This window comes from Schistocerca americana, chromosome 2 (assembly GCF_021461395.2).
Source record: "Schistocerca americana isolate TAMUIC-IGC-003095 chromosome 2, iqSchAmer2.1, whole genome shotgun sequence".
NCBI lineage: Eukaryota > Metazoa > Arthropoda > Insecta > Orthoptera > Acrididae > Schistocerca > Schistocerca americana.
This window is the reverse complement of record NC_060120.1, coordinates 668,619,101-668,632,868: the sequence shown is the minus strand read 5'-3', so window position 1 is coordinate 668,632,868 and position 13,768 is coordinate 668,619,101. Positions and strand designations below refer to the sequence as shown.

At 42.9% G+C, this 13,768-nt stretch overlaps 1 protein-coding gene and 1 pseudogene across 1 annotated transcript in view; both read left to right on the top strand.

The window, feature by feature from the left end:
* Window positions 1–2,538: 2,538 nt before the first annotated feature.
* Window positions 2,539–2,656, top strand: LOC124597557 (annotated as a pseudogene).
* A 7,281-nt stretch (window positions 2,657–9,937) lies between these two features.
* Window positions 9,938–13,768, top strand: part of LOC124596087 — a 67,436-nt gene continuing 63,605 nt past the window's right edge. The window contains exon 1 of the mRNA XM_047135081.1: window positions 9,938–10,060. Coding sequence (XP_046991037.1) covers window positions 9,985–10,060 — 76 coding nt within the window. The 5' untranslated portion in view covers window positions 9,938–9,984. The remainder of the gene's footprint in view (window positions 10,061–13,768) is intronic.

The window sequence follows — 13,768 nt, the reverse complement described above, 5'->3', positions numbered from 1 at the left end:
GGCCAATGACTTAAAACACATCTAAAACAAGTTTTAGTAGGCAGAAGGCCCAAGGCTTTATCTATAAAGAATATTTAATCAGGCTGAAGGTTCAAACGGTCTAACACCTGACATGCAAGAAACTTTTAAAATGGCTGAAGGCTCATGACTCAAAACACAACAACAACAATTTTTAGGAGGCAGAAGGCCCAAGGATTTATCTACAAAAAATATTTTAATCATGCTGAAGGTCCAAACAATCTAACACTTGACAAGCAAGGAATTTTAATTTTAGAGTGACTGAAGGCCGATGATTAAAATACCACTAAAAACAATTCAACTTTAATTCAAAACCATCAGCTATGAGCCATACAAGAAAACACAACAGAGAAGAACAGGCAGTGGAGCTAACGGCACTCAGAAGTTTCGGGGGTCGGCCAGCACTTGAAATACTAACGATCACTTAGGTGAGACACGCAGTCGGCCCAACCATTCTCGATCCGACGACAACCCAACCAACAGACAGTCAACGGACTCACCGACAAGGTAACTTGCACTCCACTAAACCAGCATACAATCGGGAGTTGAATGCAAAACGTAAAAGGCATGGATGCCCATAACCAAGCATACATTAAGCTGTCAAACTGCACACCATGGCCGGTCGGAGTGGCCGAGCGGTTCTAGGCGCTACAGTCTGGAACCGCGCGGCTGCTAATGTCGCAGGTTCGAATCCTGCCTCGGGCATGGATGTGTGTGATGCCCTTAGGTTAGTTAGGTTTAAGTAGTTCTAAGTTCTAGGGGACTGATGACCTCAGAAGTTAAGTCCCATAGTGCTCAGAGCCATCTGAACCATTTTTTGCACACCGTGCATGACAGCGACAACATGGTGAGGAAAGGAAACTGCCTGAATTTGCGTCAACGGCCATGGCAGGTAACTGAAACGTTAACGGCCACAAGGCAAAAAATTCCGATGTTGCACTTCATTTGCAAATAACCAAATACAGTTAGACTCCACCGGACCGTGGCTAAACCTTCACGAACTCGAATGCACACGTTGTTGCTCGCGGGAATGTCCCAACAGCCAACAATGAGTACCAGACGGCACAATGTAAACAGTCTTGACTTGCTGATAAATTAAACCCAAACTCAACCTTCGTGTCCACGGTCGGTGAGCCACGTACCTCGTAGTGATGGGAACAGCCCCACACACTCTGACACTGCATAGAGACTGCCAGCGGGCCCAGCCAAACCACGCCCCGCGGAGATTTCCTCTCTGCTTCACGCCAACAGACCGACTCCTCGCTCACTAGCACGGAAACAGCACTAAAATAACTGAGCAGTAAACATCACAAGCTACATACAATTTCACACACACACACACTAGGACGAAGAACGCAACCAATGCTAAAAGCAGTGACCAAGCAATGACATAGCCAAACCACGAGTTGAGACACACACCGCCAACCCATAAGCGACCGGCGACCAAATACACGTCGGACGGTAAGACGATCAAAGACGATCAACCAAGACCAGCCCCAGTTCAAGTCATGTGTGCCGGCGGTAGTCGGGTGAGTCACTGCTGCTGCTGCTGCTCCAACCTGACCGAACTTCTGGCACCTAAAAAATGTTCGCCTGTCAGGTCCGAACTCCATTGCTGAGGCGTGCCAACTGACTTCATTGATGGGTCCAAACTGCACTGCTGGCGCGTTCCAACTTGCTTCATTGCCAGATTCGAGCTGCACTGCTGGCGCATTCCAACTCGCTGTACGACAGACGTCAACCGGGAAGTAATAGCAGTCAGCATAGATAATACGGTAGGGCTATATCGATAAGCGCTGCTGCTGCCGCTCACGGGCAGGCAAAGCAGCAAGTCAGTGATAATTGAAATTGAAATTAACACAACGAGGTGGCAGTATGTTAAAAAAAAAGACAGAATGTAAAATAAGAAGTGGCGCGAACACGAGCCACGCACGGCTCAAAGCCTATTGCGCTTAGGACACACTTTAACATTCAAAACAGCTCCCAATCGTCTGGGAATGGAGAAAAATAGTTTCTTTTTGGTCTTCAGGGCAATCTTATACTATTCTTCCCACAAAATAGTGGCAAGTTCAGGTAATGATTATGGAGGTGGTTCGATCACTCAGTCACCTCTCCAAAGTAGACCATAAAGGCTCAATAATATTGATATCTGGCAATTGTGGTTGCCATGGGAGATTAGGCAACTCATCCTCTAGCTCATAAAACCGTCCTGGACGAGGCGAGCTGTATGAACAGGGGACCTCTCATCCTGGAGCACTGAAACACCTTTGGAGAACAAACATCATACCATGGGACGGACTTGATCAGCCAAAATGGCTACATAATCCTTGCCAGTCATGTAATCTTCCAGAGTAACCACTATAGGGGTGCCCAAATCATTACCGATCCTTCGTCATATTTCAGTCTTGGGACGACTCCTCCAGAAGTTGGAGACAGTGTTAAACTAGACTCATCCGACCAAATGACTTTCTTCCATTGCTCCAAAGTCCACGTTTTATGGCTTCGGCGGCACGTTTCTTGGCCAACGGCCTTCCCGCAGCGGTAACACCGGTTCCCGTCAGATTACCGAAGTTAATCGCTGTCGGGCTGGACTAGCACTTGGATGGGTGACCATCTGGCCTGCCGAGCGCTGTTGGCAAGCGGGGTGCACTCGGCCCTTGTGAAGCAAACTGAGGAGCTACCTGATTGAGCAGTAGCGGCTCCGGTCTCGGAAACTGACATACGGCCGGGAGAGCGGTGTGCTGAACACATCCCCTCCACATCAACATCCAGTGAGGATGATGCGGCGGCCGGTCGGTTCCGTTGAGCCTTCATGACCTGTTCGGGAGGAGTTTTTAGTTCTAACACGTTTCCTGCTGCGAACAACTACATCACTGGTGAGTGACTTTGGATTTTGAGCTCTCTCTGCAATCCCCGACGTGTGGAACTCCCTTTGTGCTGTTTTTCGCCACACTCCTCTTCAATGTCCGTCTGTCACGATCACTCACTGCACACTTTCGTCCGGGTTGTGACGTAGCGCATGATGTTTTTTCCGCTTTCCCTGTGTGCTGTACAAATCTTCGATACGGCACCTCTTCAAACAGCAAACGCTTCGGCTACCGCCATTACAGAAGCACACACCAAAAAAACACCAACAATTTGCAGAGAGTCGATTTCATTTAGCTCCAACATAATGTACTCACAACTATACAGAAAATCGTTCTGATCACGCCTGACGCTTGCAACATATTGCGGATACACAGGTGCTAGTGGTCAAATACGGAAGCGCAACCTTGAGACTTGGCTAGCATTTGCGTTTGTGATGAAGCACGCATTTCTCGCGGTGTTTCCATATTTTTGACCAACTCTTGTACCTTGCTTCCCTTGTAATTCACGCCTGCTGCCCATGTACCCACTTTTCCTACTTAATACCTTAGATCTATGCAGGCTTACGTTCCTTAATTCTGTCATCACTCCACAGATTAATTCCATTTCTTGATTACAACCGACGCACTTAAAAAGTCAACAGCACTCTTTTCGCTACGGGCTCTTAAAATCAATAAAATCCGTTCTTCGCATATATAAGTCATAGTCTCGATTGAGGTATCTTTCATCTGACTTTGGTAAAATCTTTTTCTTCATAACTCAAGCAGTCTATCACACAAATGAAGATAACACATAAGAATATTTTGTTGTCTACAACGCGTCTCAGGCATCAAGACAATTAGTACGGCCTATTGACACACAGCCAGAATGGGTTTAGAAAACATCGTTCTAGTGAAACACAACTAGCTCATTATTAGCATGAAGTGTTGAGTGCTTTGACAAGGGATTCGAGATCGATTCCGTATTTGTGGATTTCCGGAAGGCTTTTGACAATGTACCACAGAAGCGGCTTGTCGTGAAATTGCATACTTATGGAATATCGTCTCAGTAATGTGACTGGATTTGTGATTTCGTGTCAGAGAGTTTGCAGTTCGTAGTAACTGACGGAAAGTCATCGAGTAAAACAGAAGTGATTTCTGGCGTTCTTCAAGGTAGTGTTATAGACCCTTTGCTGTTCCTTATCTATATAAGCGAACTGGGAGACAATCTGAGCAGTCGTCTTAGGTTGTTTGCAGATGACGCTGTCGTTTATCGACTAATAAAGTCATCAGAAGATCAAAACAAATTGCAAAACGATTTAGAAAAGATATCTGAATGGTGCGAAATTGGCAGTTGACCCCAAATAACAAAAAGTGTGAGGTCATCCACATGAGTGCTAAAAGGAATTCGTTAAACTTCGGTTACACGATAAATCAGTCAGATTTAAAGGCCGTAAATTCAACTAAATATCTAGGAATTACAATTACGAACAACTTAAATTTGAACGAACACGTAGAAAATGTTGTGGGGAAGGCTAACCAAAGCTGTGTTTTATTGGCAGGGCACTTAGAAAATGTAGCAGATCTGCTAAGGACACTGCCTACACTACGCTTGTCCGTGCTCCTTTAGAAATCTGCTGCGTGGTGAGGGATCCTCACCAGACAGGACTGACGGAGTACATTGAAAACGTTCAAAGAAGGGCAGCACGTTTTGTATTATCGAGAAATGAGAGAGTGTCACCGAAATGATACAGGATTTGGGCTGGACATCATTAAAAGAAAGGCGTTTTTCGTTGCGACGGAATCTTCTCACGAAATTACAATTACCAACTTTCTCGTCCGAATGCGAAAATATTTTGTTGACACCGACCTACATAGGGAGAAACAATCACCACGATAAAAATAAGAGAAATCAGAGCTCGTATAGAAAGATATAGGTGTTCGTTCTTTCCGCGCCCTATACGAGATTGGAGTAACAGAGAATTGTGAAGGTGCTTCGATGAACCCTCTGCTAGCCACTTAAATGTGATTTGCAGAGTATCCATGTAGATGTAGATGTACTCATGTTTGACTCCAAACATCCTTAAAAAGGTTCAGCACGAGAAACTGTATAAAACAGTCAACGATTATCCACTGGTAGTGGTTTTGGAATATGTTCGCAGTATGCGGAGGAGGCAGACAACCCATTTGCTGTGGGTGAATTCTGACGCAGGTAGCCGCTGTAGCGTGAAGGTTGACGTATTAGCGAGGCAAGATTCCCCTGTAGGCACTGTCCTTCATCTGAAATTGTCGTAAACAGACCGCAACGTGAGGTCAAGCGTCGCGGAAAACGAAAAGTCAAGAGATGAGGATCGTGTGCCACCAAACGAAAGGTGATTATTGTGTAGTGTTACATCCCTGAAATCCTATAGAGGATACATTTGAACCGATGAACAATTTCCACCATCATTCGACTCCGCTTCAACCACGCCTCTTTTCTCTCAGTCGAATCAACATTTACCGTTCCCCTATACGTGACTGTGATTCTGAATCGATAGCTGATGTAAACCACATATCGATTTGGTGTTGCAATTTTGACTGTGAAAGATTAGACGTTTTACAAACACTGCTGACGATGTCATACCACTGTCTCCTCAATCTGCTTCTTCTTCTCTTTCGTTACTATAATTGTTAATTTCCTTAAGAGTACAGGGGAAAGGTTTTAGTGGTACGCATATTTCGTTATTATGTCTTGTTTAGGATGGAATTTCAGAAATGGTGCGAAATGACAAAACTATCTAATTTACTTCTAAATCTATTTGGTTAATAATTTATGGTGGACTAAATTGTGACAGATTGGGCTCTTGTATCTGAAAATATGCGTTTTTGTATTGCCTTCATGGTACTTTGCAGCTATAGCTTTTAAGTGGCTAAATAGAGTATACACTCTGGAGGCCAAAGAAATAAATTAACAAAAGGTTTAGGTATGAGTGCGTACGGCAGATTGTCGCTGTGGGACGAAGAAACTAAAATGAAATCAAGCGGCAAGCGACAAGACTGAGAAACTCCCATCAAACGACCCTCAGAGTTGATGACCAAAACTACTACATTTTTACATTAGAAAGATTTTTTGCCTGAAGTTGAGATACGACGAGAGCGTCCGTAATAGGATTAACTAGGCACCAAGCACGCGTCATTTTCTAAATAACAAGAACCCGCTTATTGTAAAAACTCTAATTACTGGTTTCGTGCACGTCCCGATGTCAAAATATCTGTCGAAAAAACATTATGAATGTCGTATAAGCACATGTTTCATACGCCAGATTAAGTGCAATCTTTCTCAGAATGATAGACAGGTATGCTTGTATATCAGAAACATCCTTGATACAAAATATCGTGCCAGTTGTGTAGTGCTTGTGATCGTCGGCTCTTATTTACAGAAGCGGAAATTATTTCTTACCAACTAACATTTCCTCCCTTTCGTCGATTCCTGCTCTTCACATCATCGCTTGTATACCTTTGTTCGAATATGACCATTGCACACTTATAGTTTGAATCTTAGTTTTGATAAAAAGGAATACCCTTATTTTATATTTTTGGACTCGTTTCAGCAGTTGATCATGTAAAAAATTGGCCTCTCGACATTTCATGGTTGTCTCAGCGCCATAACAAAAATGCCACCTATTAGTATATAATGGTAATCTATGTGGTAACGGCGGGTCGCTGGCAGTGGTAACTTTGCTAACATTGGCACTCTACTGGAACGATCCGCCATTACGTAGATAAGCTATCATTACATACCAGCAGATAGCATGGTTATCACGGAACTGCGACTGCGCATTAAATGTCGATAGACAAAATATTAAAATTATGAACTGCTAAAAAAGCACAAAAGTATAAAATAACAATAAACAATACAAAATAAGTTTGTTTCTTAAGTTCAAAAATGGCTCTGAGCACTATGCGACTTAGCTTCTGAGGTCATCAGTCGCCTAGAACTTAGAACTAATTAAACCTAACTAACCTAAGGACATCACACACATCCATGCCCGAGACAGGATTCGAACTTGCGACCGTAGCGGTCGCTTGGTTCCAGACTGCAGCGCCTAGAACCGCACGGCCACTCCGGTCGGCGTTTCTTAAGTAAAACAAGGGTTCAGAGTTGGGAATGTTGACACATCACCTTCAAACGTAAGTATACGGCTAATACACTTCTTTTGTACATAGGATGATAGAAATGAGAGGAATGGAGGATAGGGATAACTTGTAGAGCAATACGAAATAATCTCAACGTGTTTACGTAATTACAAATTCCGTTTGAATTTCTTTACAGTCAATGAACAGAGAAGTGCACCAACGCTGAATACACTCTAAGACAAAAAGGAAGAAAGAACGACTAACCGTGGAATTATCCGAATAGGACGTAAATCGGTGAATGTGACGCACACGTACAGTAAAACGAATGATCATAATTTCAGAAAAATTTGTTGATTTATTCAAGTGAAATAGCTTCACAAATTGAGCAAGTCAATAAGACGTTGGTCTACCTCTGGCTCTTACGCAAGCAGTTATTCGGTTTGGCATTGATTGATAGAATTGTTGGATGTCCTCCTGGCGGATATGGTGCCAAATTGTGTCCAACTGGTGCGTTAGATTGTCGAAATTCCGAGATGGTTGGAGGGCCCTGCCCATGATGTTCCAAAAGTTCTCAGCTAGGGAGGGATCCGGCGACATTGTTGGCCAGGGCAGGGTTTGGCAAGCGCGAAGACAAGAGGTAGAAACTCTCGACGTATACGGGCAGGCATTATCTTGCTGAAATGTGAGGCAGGATGACTTGCCCTGAAGGATGTCGTAGACGTACAGATGTGCTGAAGGGGTACCGCGGGTGATAATCTAAGGGATTCTGCTATGAAATGAAATGGCATTCGAGACAATCACTTCTGGTTGTCGGGCCGTATGGCTGGCAGAAGTGAGGTTGGTGTCTCACCGCTGTCCAGGGCGTCTCCAGACGCATCTTCGCTGGTCATTGAGGCTCAGTTCGCAACGGGACTCATCACTAAAAACAATTTTAGTCTATTGAGTGAGATTCTAGGCTGTACATGAACACTACTGGCCATTAAAATTGCTACACTAAGAAGAAATGCAGATGATAAACGGGTATTCGTTGGACAAATATATTATACTAGAACTGACATGTGATTACATTTTCACGCAATTAGGGTGCATAGATCCTGAGACATCAGTACCCAGTACAACCACCTCTGGTCGTAATAACGGCCTTGTTACGCCTGGGTATTGAGTCAAACAGAGCTTGGATGGCGTGTACAGGTACAGCTGCCCATGCAGCTTCAACAAGATGCCACAGTTCATCAAGAGGAGTGACTGGCGTTTTGTGACGAGTCAGTTGCTCGGCCACCATTGACTAGACGTTTCAGTTGGTGAGAGATCTGGAGAATGTGCTGGCCAGTGCAGCAGTCGAACATTTTCTGTATACAGAATGGCCCGTGCAGGACCTGCAACATGCTGTCGTGCATTATCCTACTGAAATGTAGGGTTTCGCAGGGATCGAATGGAAGGTAGAGCCACGGGTCGTAACACATCTGAAATGTAACGTCCACTGTTCAAAGTGCCTTCAATGCGAACAAGAGGTGACCGAGACGTGTAATCAATGGCAACCCATACCATCACGCCGGGTGATACGCCAGTATGGCGATGACGGGTACATGCGTCCAATGTGCGTTCACCGCGATGTCGCCAAACACGGATGCGACCATCATGATGCTGTAAACAGAACCTGGATTCATCCGAAAAAATTACGTTTTACCATTCTTGCGCCCAGGTTCGTCGTTGAGTACACCATCGCAGGCGCTACTGTCTGTGATGCAGCGTCAAGGGTAACCGCAGCCATGGTCTCCGAGCTGATAGTCCATGCTGCTGCAAACGTCATCCAACTGTTCGTGCAGATGGTTGTTGTCTTGCAAACGTCCCCATCTGTTGACTCAGTGATCGACACGTGGCTGCACGATCCGTTACAGCCATGCGGATAAGATGCCTGTCATCTCGACTGCTAGCGATACGAGGCCGTATGGATCCAGCACGGCGTTCCGTATTACTCTCCTCAACCCACCGATTCGGTATTCTGCTAACAGTCATTAGATCTCGACCAACGCGAGCAGCAATGTCGCGATACGATAAATCGCAATCGCGATAGGCTACAATCCGACCTTTATCAAAATCGGAAAGGTGATGGTACGCATTTCTCCTCCTTACACGAGGCATCACAACAACGTTTCACCAGGCAACGCCGGTCAACTGCTGTTTGTGTTCGAGAAGTCGGTTGGAACCTCTCCTCATGTCAGTACGTTGTAGGTGTCGCCACCGGCGCCAACTTTGTGTGAATGCTGTGAAAAACTAATCATTTGCATATCACAGCATTGTCTTCCTGTCGGTTAAATTTCGCGTCTGTAGCACATCATCTTCGTGGTGTAGCAATTTTAATGGCCAGAGTGTATATCACATCTAGTGATTTCCGTCCCATTCGGATAGTTCTTTCGTGGAGCGTGTTTTTTTTTTTATCTTAGAGTGTACATGAGAACGTCATTGATGCACAGTTCGTGAGCACAGCAAGACAGGTACATTTCCTTATAAATGAGGCATCGCTGGAGAAAACGCAGAAACGTTCCTTGGCCATCCTATTTTCTGACAACGTGTATGCAAAGCACAGCTGAGATGCACCTGGTTGTACCTACGTATACAGGCAGGCGATATCAAGGAAAAACAAGCAAGGGGACACAACGGTAGAAATCAAGGCAGCAACGGAGGTGCGGTCCGAGGACATTTGTGGCTTTACTGGTTCTCATATTCACTTAAGAATTTTCCGCTGTTGCAACAGAGGCAACAAGAAACCGATTTCGCCTCGTGATAACTGTTGTGCAAGTGCAGGTCGAGAGAGGTTCGCTGAAACGCTTGTCGCTTGCCATGAGAGATAAACGCCTTGTTCACCGACAGTCGAGATCTCTGGCAACGATATAGCTGTTGGCCTGACCGCAGCAGTTATCTTATCGGGCCAGGGACTACTGAGTGAGCTCTGGCAAACACTCGACTCCATTCTCCGAGAGACGCGTGCGATTGCACACCGGACATCATGGATCGAACGGCAGCTTCCCAACTCCTCTTCCTGGCGTGTTCCGTCATTCTGATCCATCAAAGCAGCTCTGCAGGTCGGTCGCACTGTATGACATTTGTAATTTATTTAGGAGTTAGCTAAGATAGATACTGGGTGCTTCTCCCCGTAGATTTCACTGTGTGCTGCAACTGGTGTTCACTGCATTTTAATAAAGACCCTCTATAATTCCCCGATGACCATGCCTACCTTATTTCCAACGTTTTTGTAAAGTCGTATGTGTTCTTTATTGCTGCGAAAAACGCAGAAAAATTTCAGACTGGATATATATTGTCATTTATTTATGACTACTGAATTTGACAAATTATTGTCTCAGTACCATGTTCGTTGTGGGGAAATTATTAGGTGAAAAACCTGAATAGGTCTCATCGGCTTGGTCAAAGGTTCATGCTCAAATTCCCTATTACCTGTGATCTACATTCTCAGCTTCACTCAGTCAAACCTACGTATTTCACCTACCATGCCGGATTGCTCCACTTGGTAGGAAAATGCCTACAAAAACAATGGTGCAGGTGCTGTTCCAGATGCTGCATAGTTTTGATCTGTATCGAAACTAAGATCAAGTGTACATTTTGCTGCTGAATGAATGATTCATCCTGGAATAATCATTGTTGTGAATAACGAGTGCCTTCGCAGATTCCGGTCACTTGTGAAAACAGTTCCTTAGTTGTAATAGGTTCAACAACCAATATAAATATTGCGAATGACAACAACCTGTGGAGTAAAACTCAATTATGCTCCTATTTTGAATTCACCACTTCGGTACAGTTTCAACTGTGTAACCATCCTCAACTGGGAGCGCATCGTAGCTAAAACAGTAAACATAAAACTCCCGGTATTTATTTAGCATAAAGAACACAACCACGACATACAAAGTACAGTCCATCAAATTTACAGGGTGTCAACTCACATAGTAATAACAAAACACGTGGTGGGTCTACCATACAAATAAAATAAAATACAATGAGAATTAAAAATGATAGCTACATAAAAAGGGATTTGAAGACTTATGTCGTGGCACAACACATTATCCGGCTGAAGCATTTTTACCATTGAAAGTACTGGAACTAACTGTCAATCAACCACTCTCCAGGGAGCAGAAAATGCAGTTAGTGGCGGACCTTGTTCCTGTACTTCAGATATCTGTATTTGTTCGTTAAATAAGCTGAATGGAAACACCCCCCAAAGAAATCGCCCTATCTGTTACAATGTTATACGTGAAAATTCGTGTCCAGTGTCCTTAATTACTGGTGAGAAAGAGGTAGAAAATTCTCAGTATTTCGTTATATAACGCTGATGGTATAGGCAAAACAATTTACATTAAATGGTTACACGAACGACATATTCCAAATATCCTGGAGAAATACATCATTGTGCTGGATGACCCTCGATAACAAATAAAAAAAACTTCGATAACTTGTAAAACATATTGTTGTTGACAAGGAAAAAAAAATTTCACTGAATATAATGAAAATATATTGATGTTTTAAAGTACGTGCCCAAGCGAGAACAGAATCTGTAAAGGTCAGCTGGTCAGTATATCTACGTCTTTGTGAAAGAAAAGAGACTTGTGAGAGTTTATATTCTCGGATGTGAGTAAAGTTCTGAAATGGAGTGTACCTGCAGCTCCGTTCACCCTCGTAAGCGACGCGATATGTACGTCAAGAAGCAACAGGGCTTCGCTGGCCAGTGTCAAAGCTATGACAGGCAAATGAAAACTAAACTTGTATATGTAATTGTCAGCAGAAACCGGTATTTACTTTAGATAGGAGCAGGCACCATGGAAATCGGTTGCCCTGAACTGCTGAGACGCAATCCGCAAAACCTTACCACATGCTCTAAGTTGGTATGAGGCATAAGACATGTGAGACCAGCAGATAGTTGCTTCAAGAATAGATAACATACGCGACCTTAGCAATCTTTCATCGTCTTCAATTTTTGTGATTTGTTGTTAATGATATTATACTTAAATTGTTGATTTTAATGAATGTGGTTATGCGCAGCATTTAATGTTACGGTTTAGCTAATACTCCCGTGTAATTTATATGTTTTTCGAAACATTTCTCATGATACCGTAATAACTACTGTTACAGAGAAAGTTTTAATTATACTACCATGGTGATAGTCTTAAATATGATGTAAGGGCCTTAGATATGATGTATAAATACTTCGCTCAATATAGTTGAAGACTGGACAGCAAAATACGCCTTTTGCCAAGAACTTGATTCTGAGATATCAGATTTTATTTATTTCATCATAATTATTTTCACTGCTTGGTTGGTTAGTTGGTTGATTCAGGGGGAGAGGACAACTCAGCTAGGTCATAGGTTCCATCGGATTAGGGAAGGATGGAGAAGGAAGTCGGCTTTGCCCTTTTGCAGGAAACATCCGGTATTTGCCAGTAGCGATTAGGGAAATCACTGAAAAACTAAATCAGGATGGCCTGACACGGGGTTGAACCGTGGTCCTCCAGAATGTGAGTCCAGTGTGCTAATCACCGCGCTACCTCGCTCGGTTATATTTTAATTAAAAATCTTTTACTGTCTACAGTGAGATTCTTATTACTATTGCAATATTTTTGAAATTTCCTTCTCCTTATGACTGAAAAGTAAAATTTTAAACGCAAAAGGAAAAATGTAGCGCGTGATAAATGCCATGCTTTTATCGGTAGAAACGAAGTAAGTGAAATGAAAAAACTCTAAATTTTCTGTTTTTGTTTTTAATAATTTGATTGTACACGTACGAAACATGCAATTTATAATTTTGAAGCCTTATTTTTACTTCTGACGAACACAAAGCAATATTAATTGATTAGTTCTTCGTAGAATGCTCTGTTATCTTCTTTTAAGTATGGCAGCATCTGTTGCGGATCTCTCTCATTCTTAGCTAACAAGTCGTTATTGCATTGATGCGATGTTGTGTTAGTATTAATCCATTAATTTTTTAAGTCTCATTTCCTCGCTTTTCTGTGTACACTAACGGCTATCATGAGAGTTTTGATTCTGTGTTTGGTTATTACGAAGACACACTTGTACAACGTCACCCTTCCCATCTGGCAACTAATAACAAACGTAGCTTTCCATCTGTTGTCCTTTGTATCATCAACTCAACCATGATACCTTCTATTTAAAAAAGTAATGTCCATGAGACCCATCAAAGGTCTTGCCTCACACTGCGTTTGGAACATGGGAGTAGTGGAAAAGAACTGTTCTTTGTTTAAGCAAACACACCCACCGAAGCTTAAATTTGTAACTTAACAAAGTAACACATAGAGTCTGTCGTTATTCATGCTAATAAACGAATTGCTAAGTCATTCTTCTGCAAAAATTCCATAAAATAGGCAAATACTAAGTAATAATGTTAAATATTACAAATAAATACTTCGTACATACCTCTTCTTCTGAGTCATCTTTTCCTTCCATCAACAAGTTTCTTTGGTTCACAGGAGGTTTACTTTCCCTTAATCGACGCTTCCTTTTCATGTTGAAACGGTCCTCCATTGTTCTGCTTTCTTTTTGCTCCCGTCGCCGTTTATTTCCATCATTCTCACGATGTACAGTCAAAAATAAAATTGAAATCAACGAACTAATAACATAATGAACAGATTTTAATCAAAAGAAAGAGGCTGGAATTAACAGTGTTATTTTGTTGTAAACAAAACAATTACCTTTAAAAACTTGGTGGCACTTGGCTCGTTTTAACCTCAGCAGCGGGCTGGCAGAAAAGTCTCATGAAATTTAAGGAG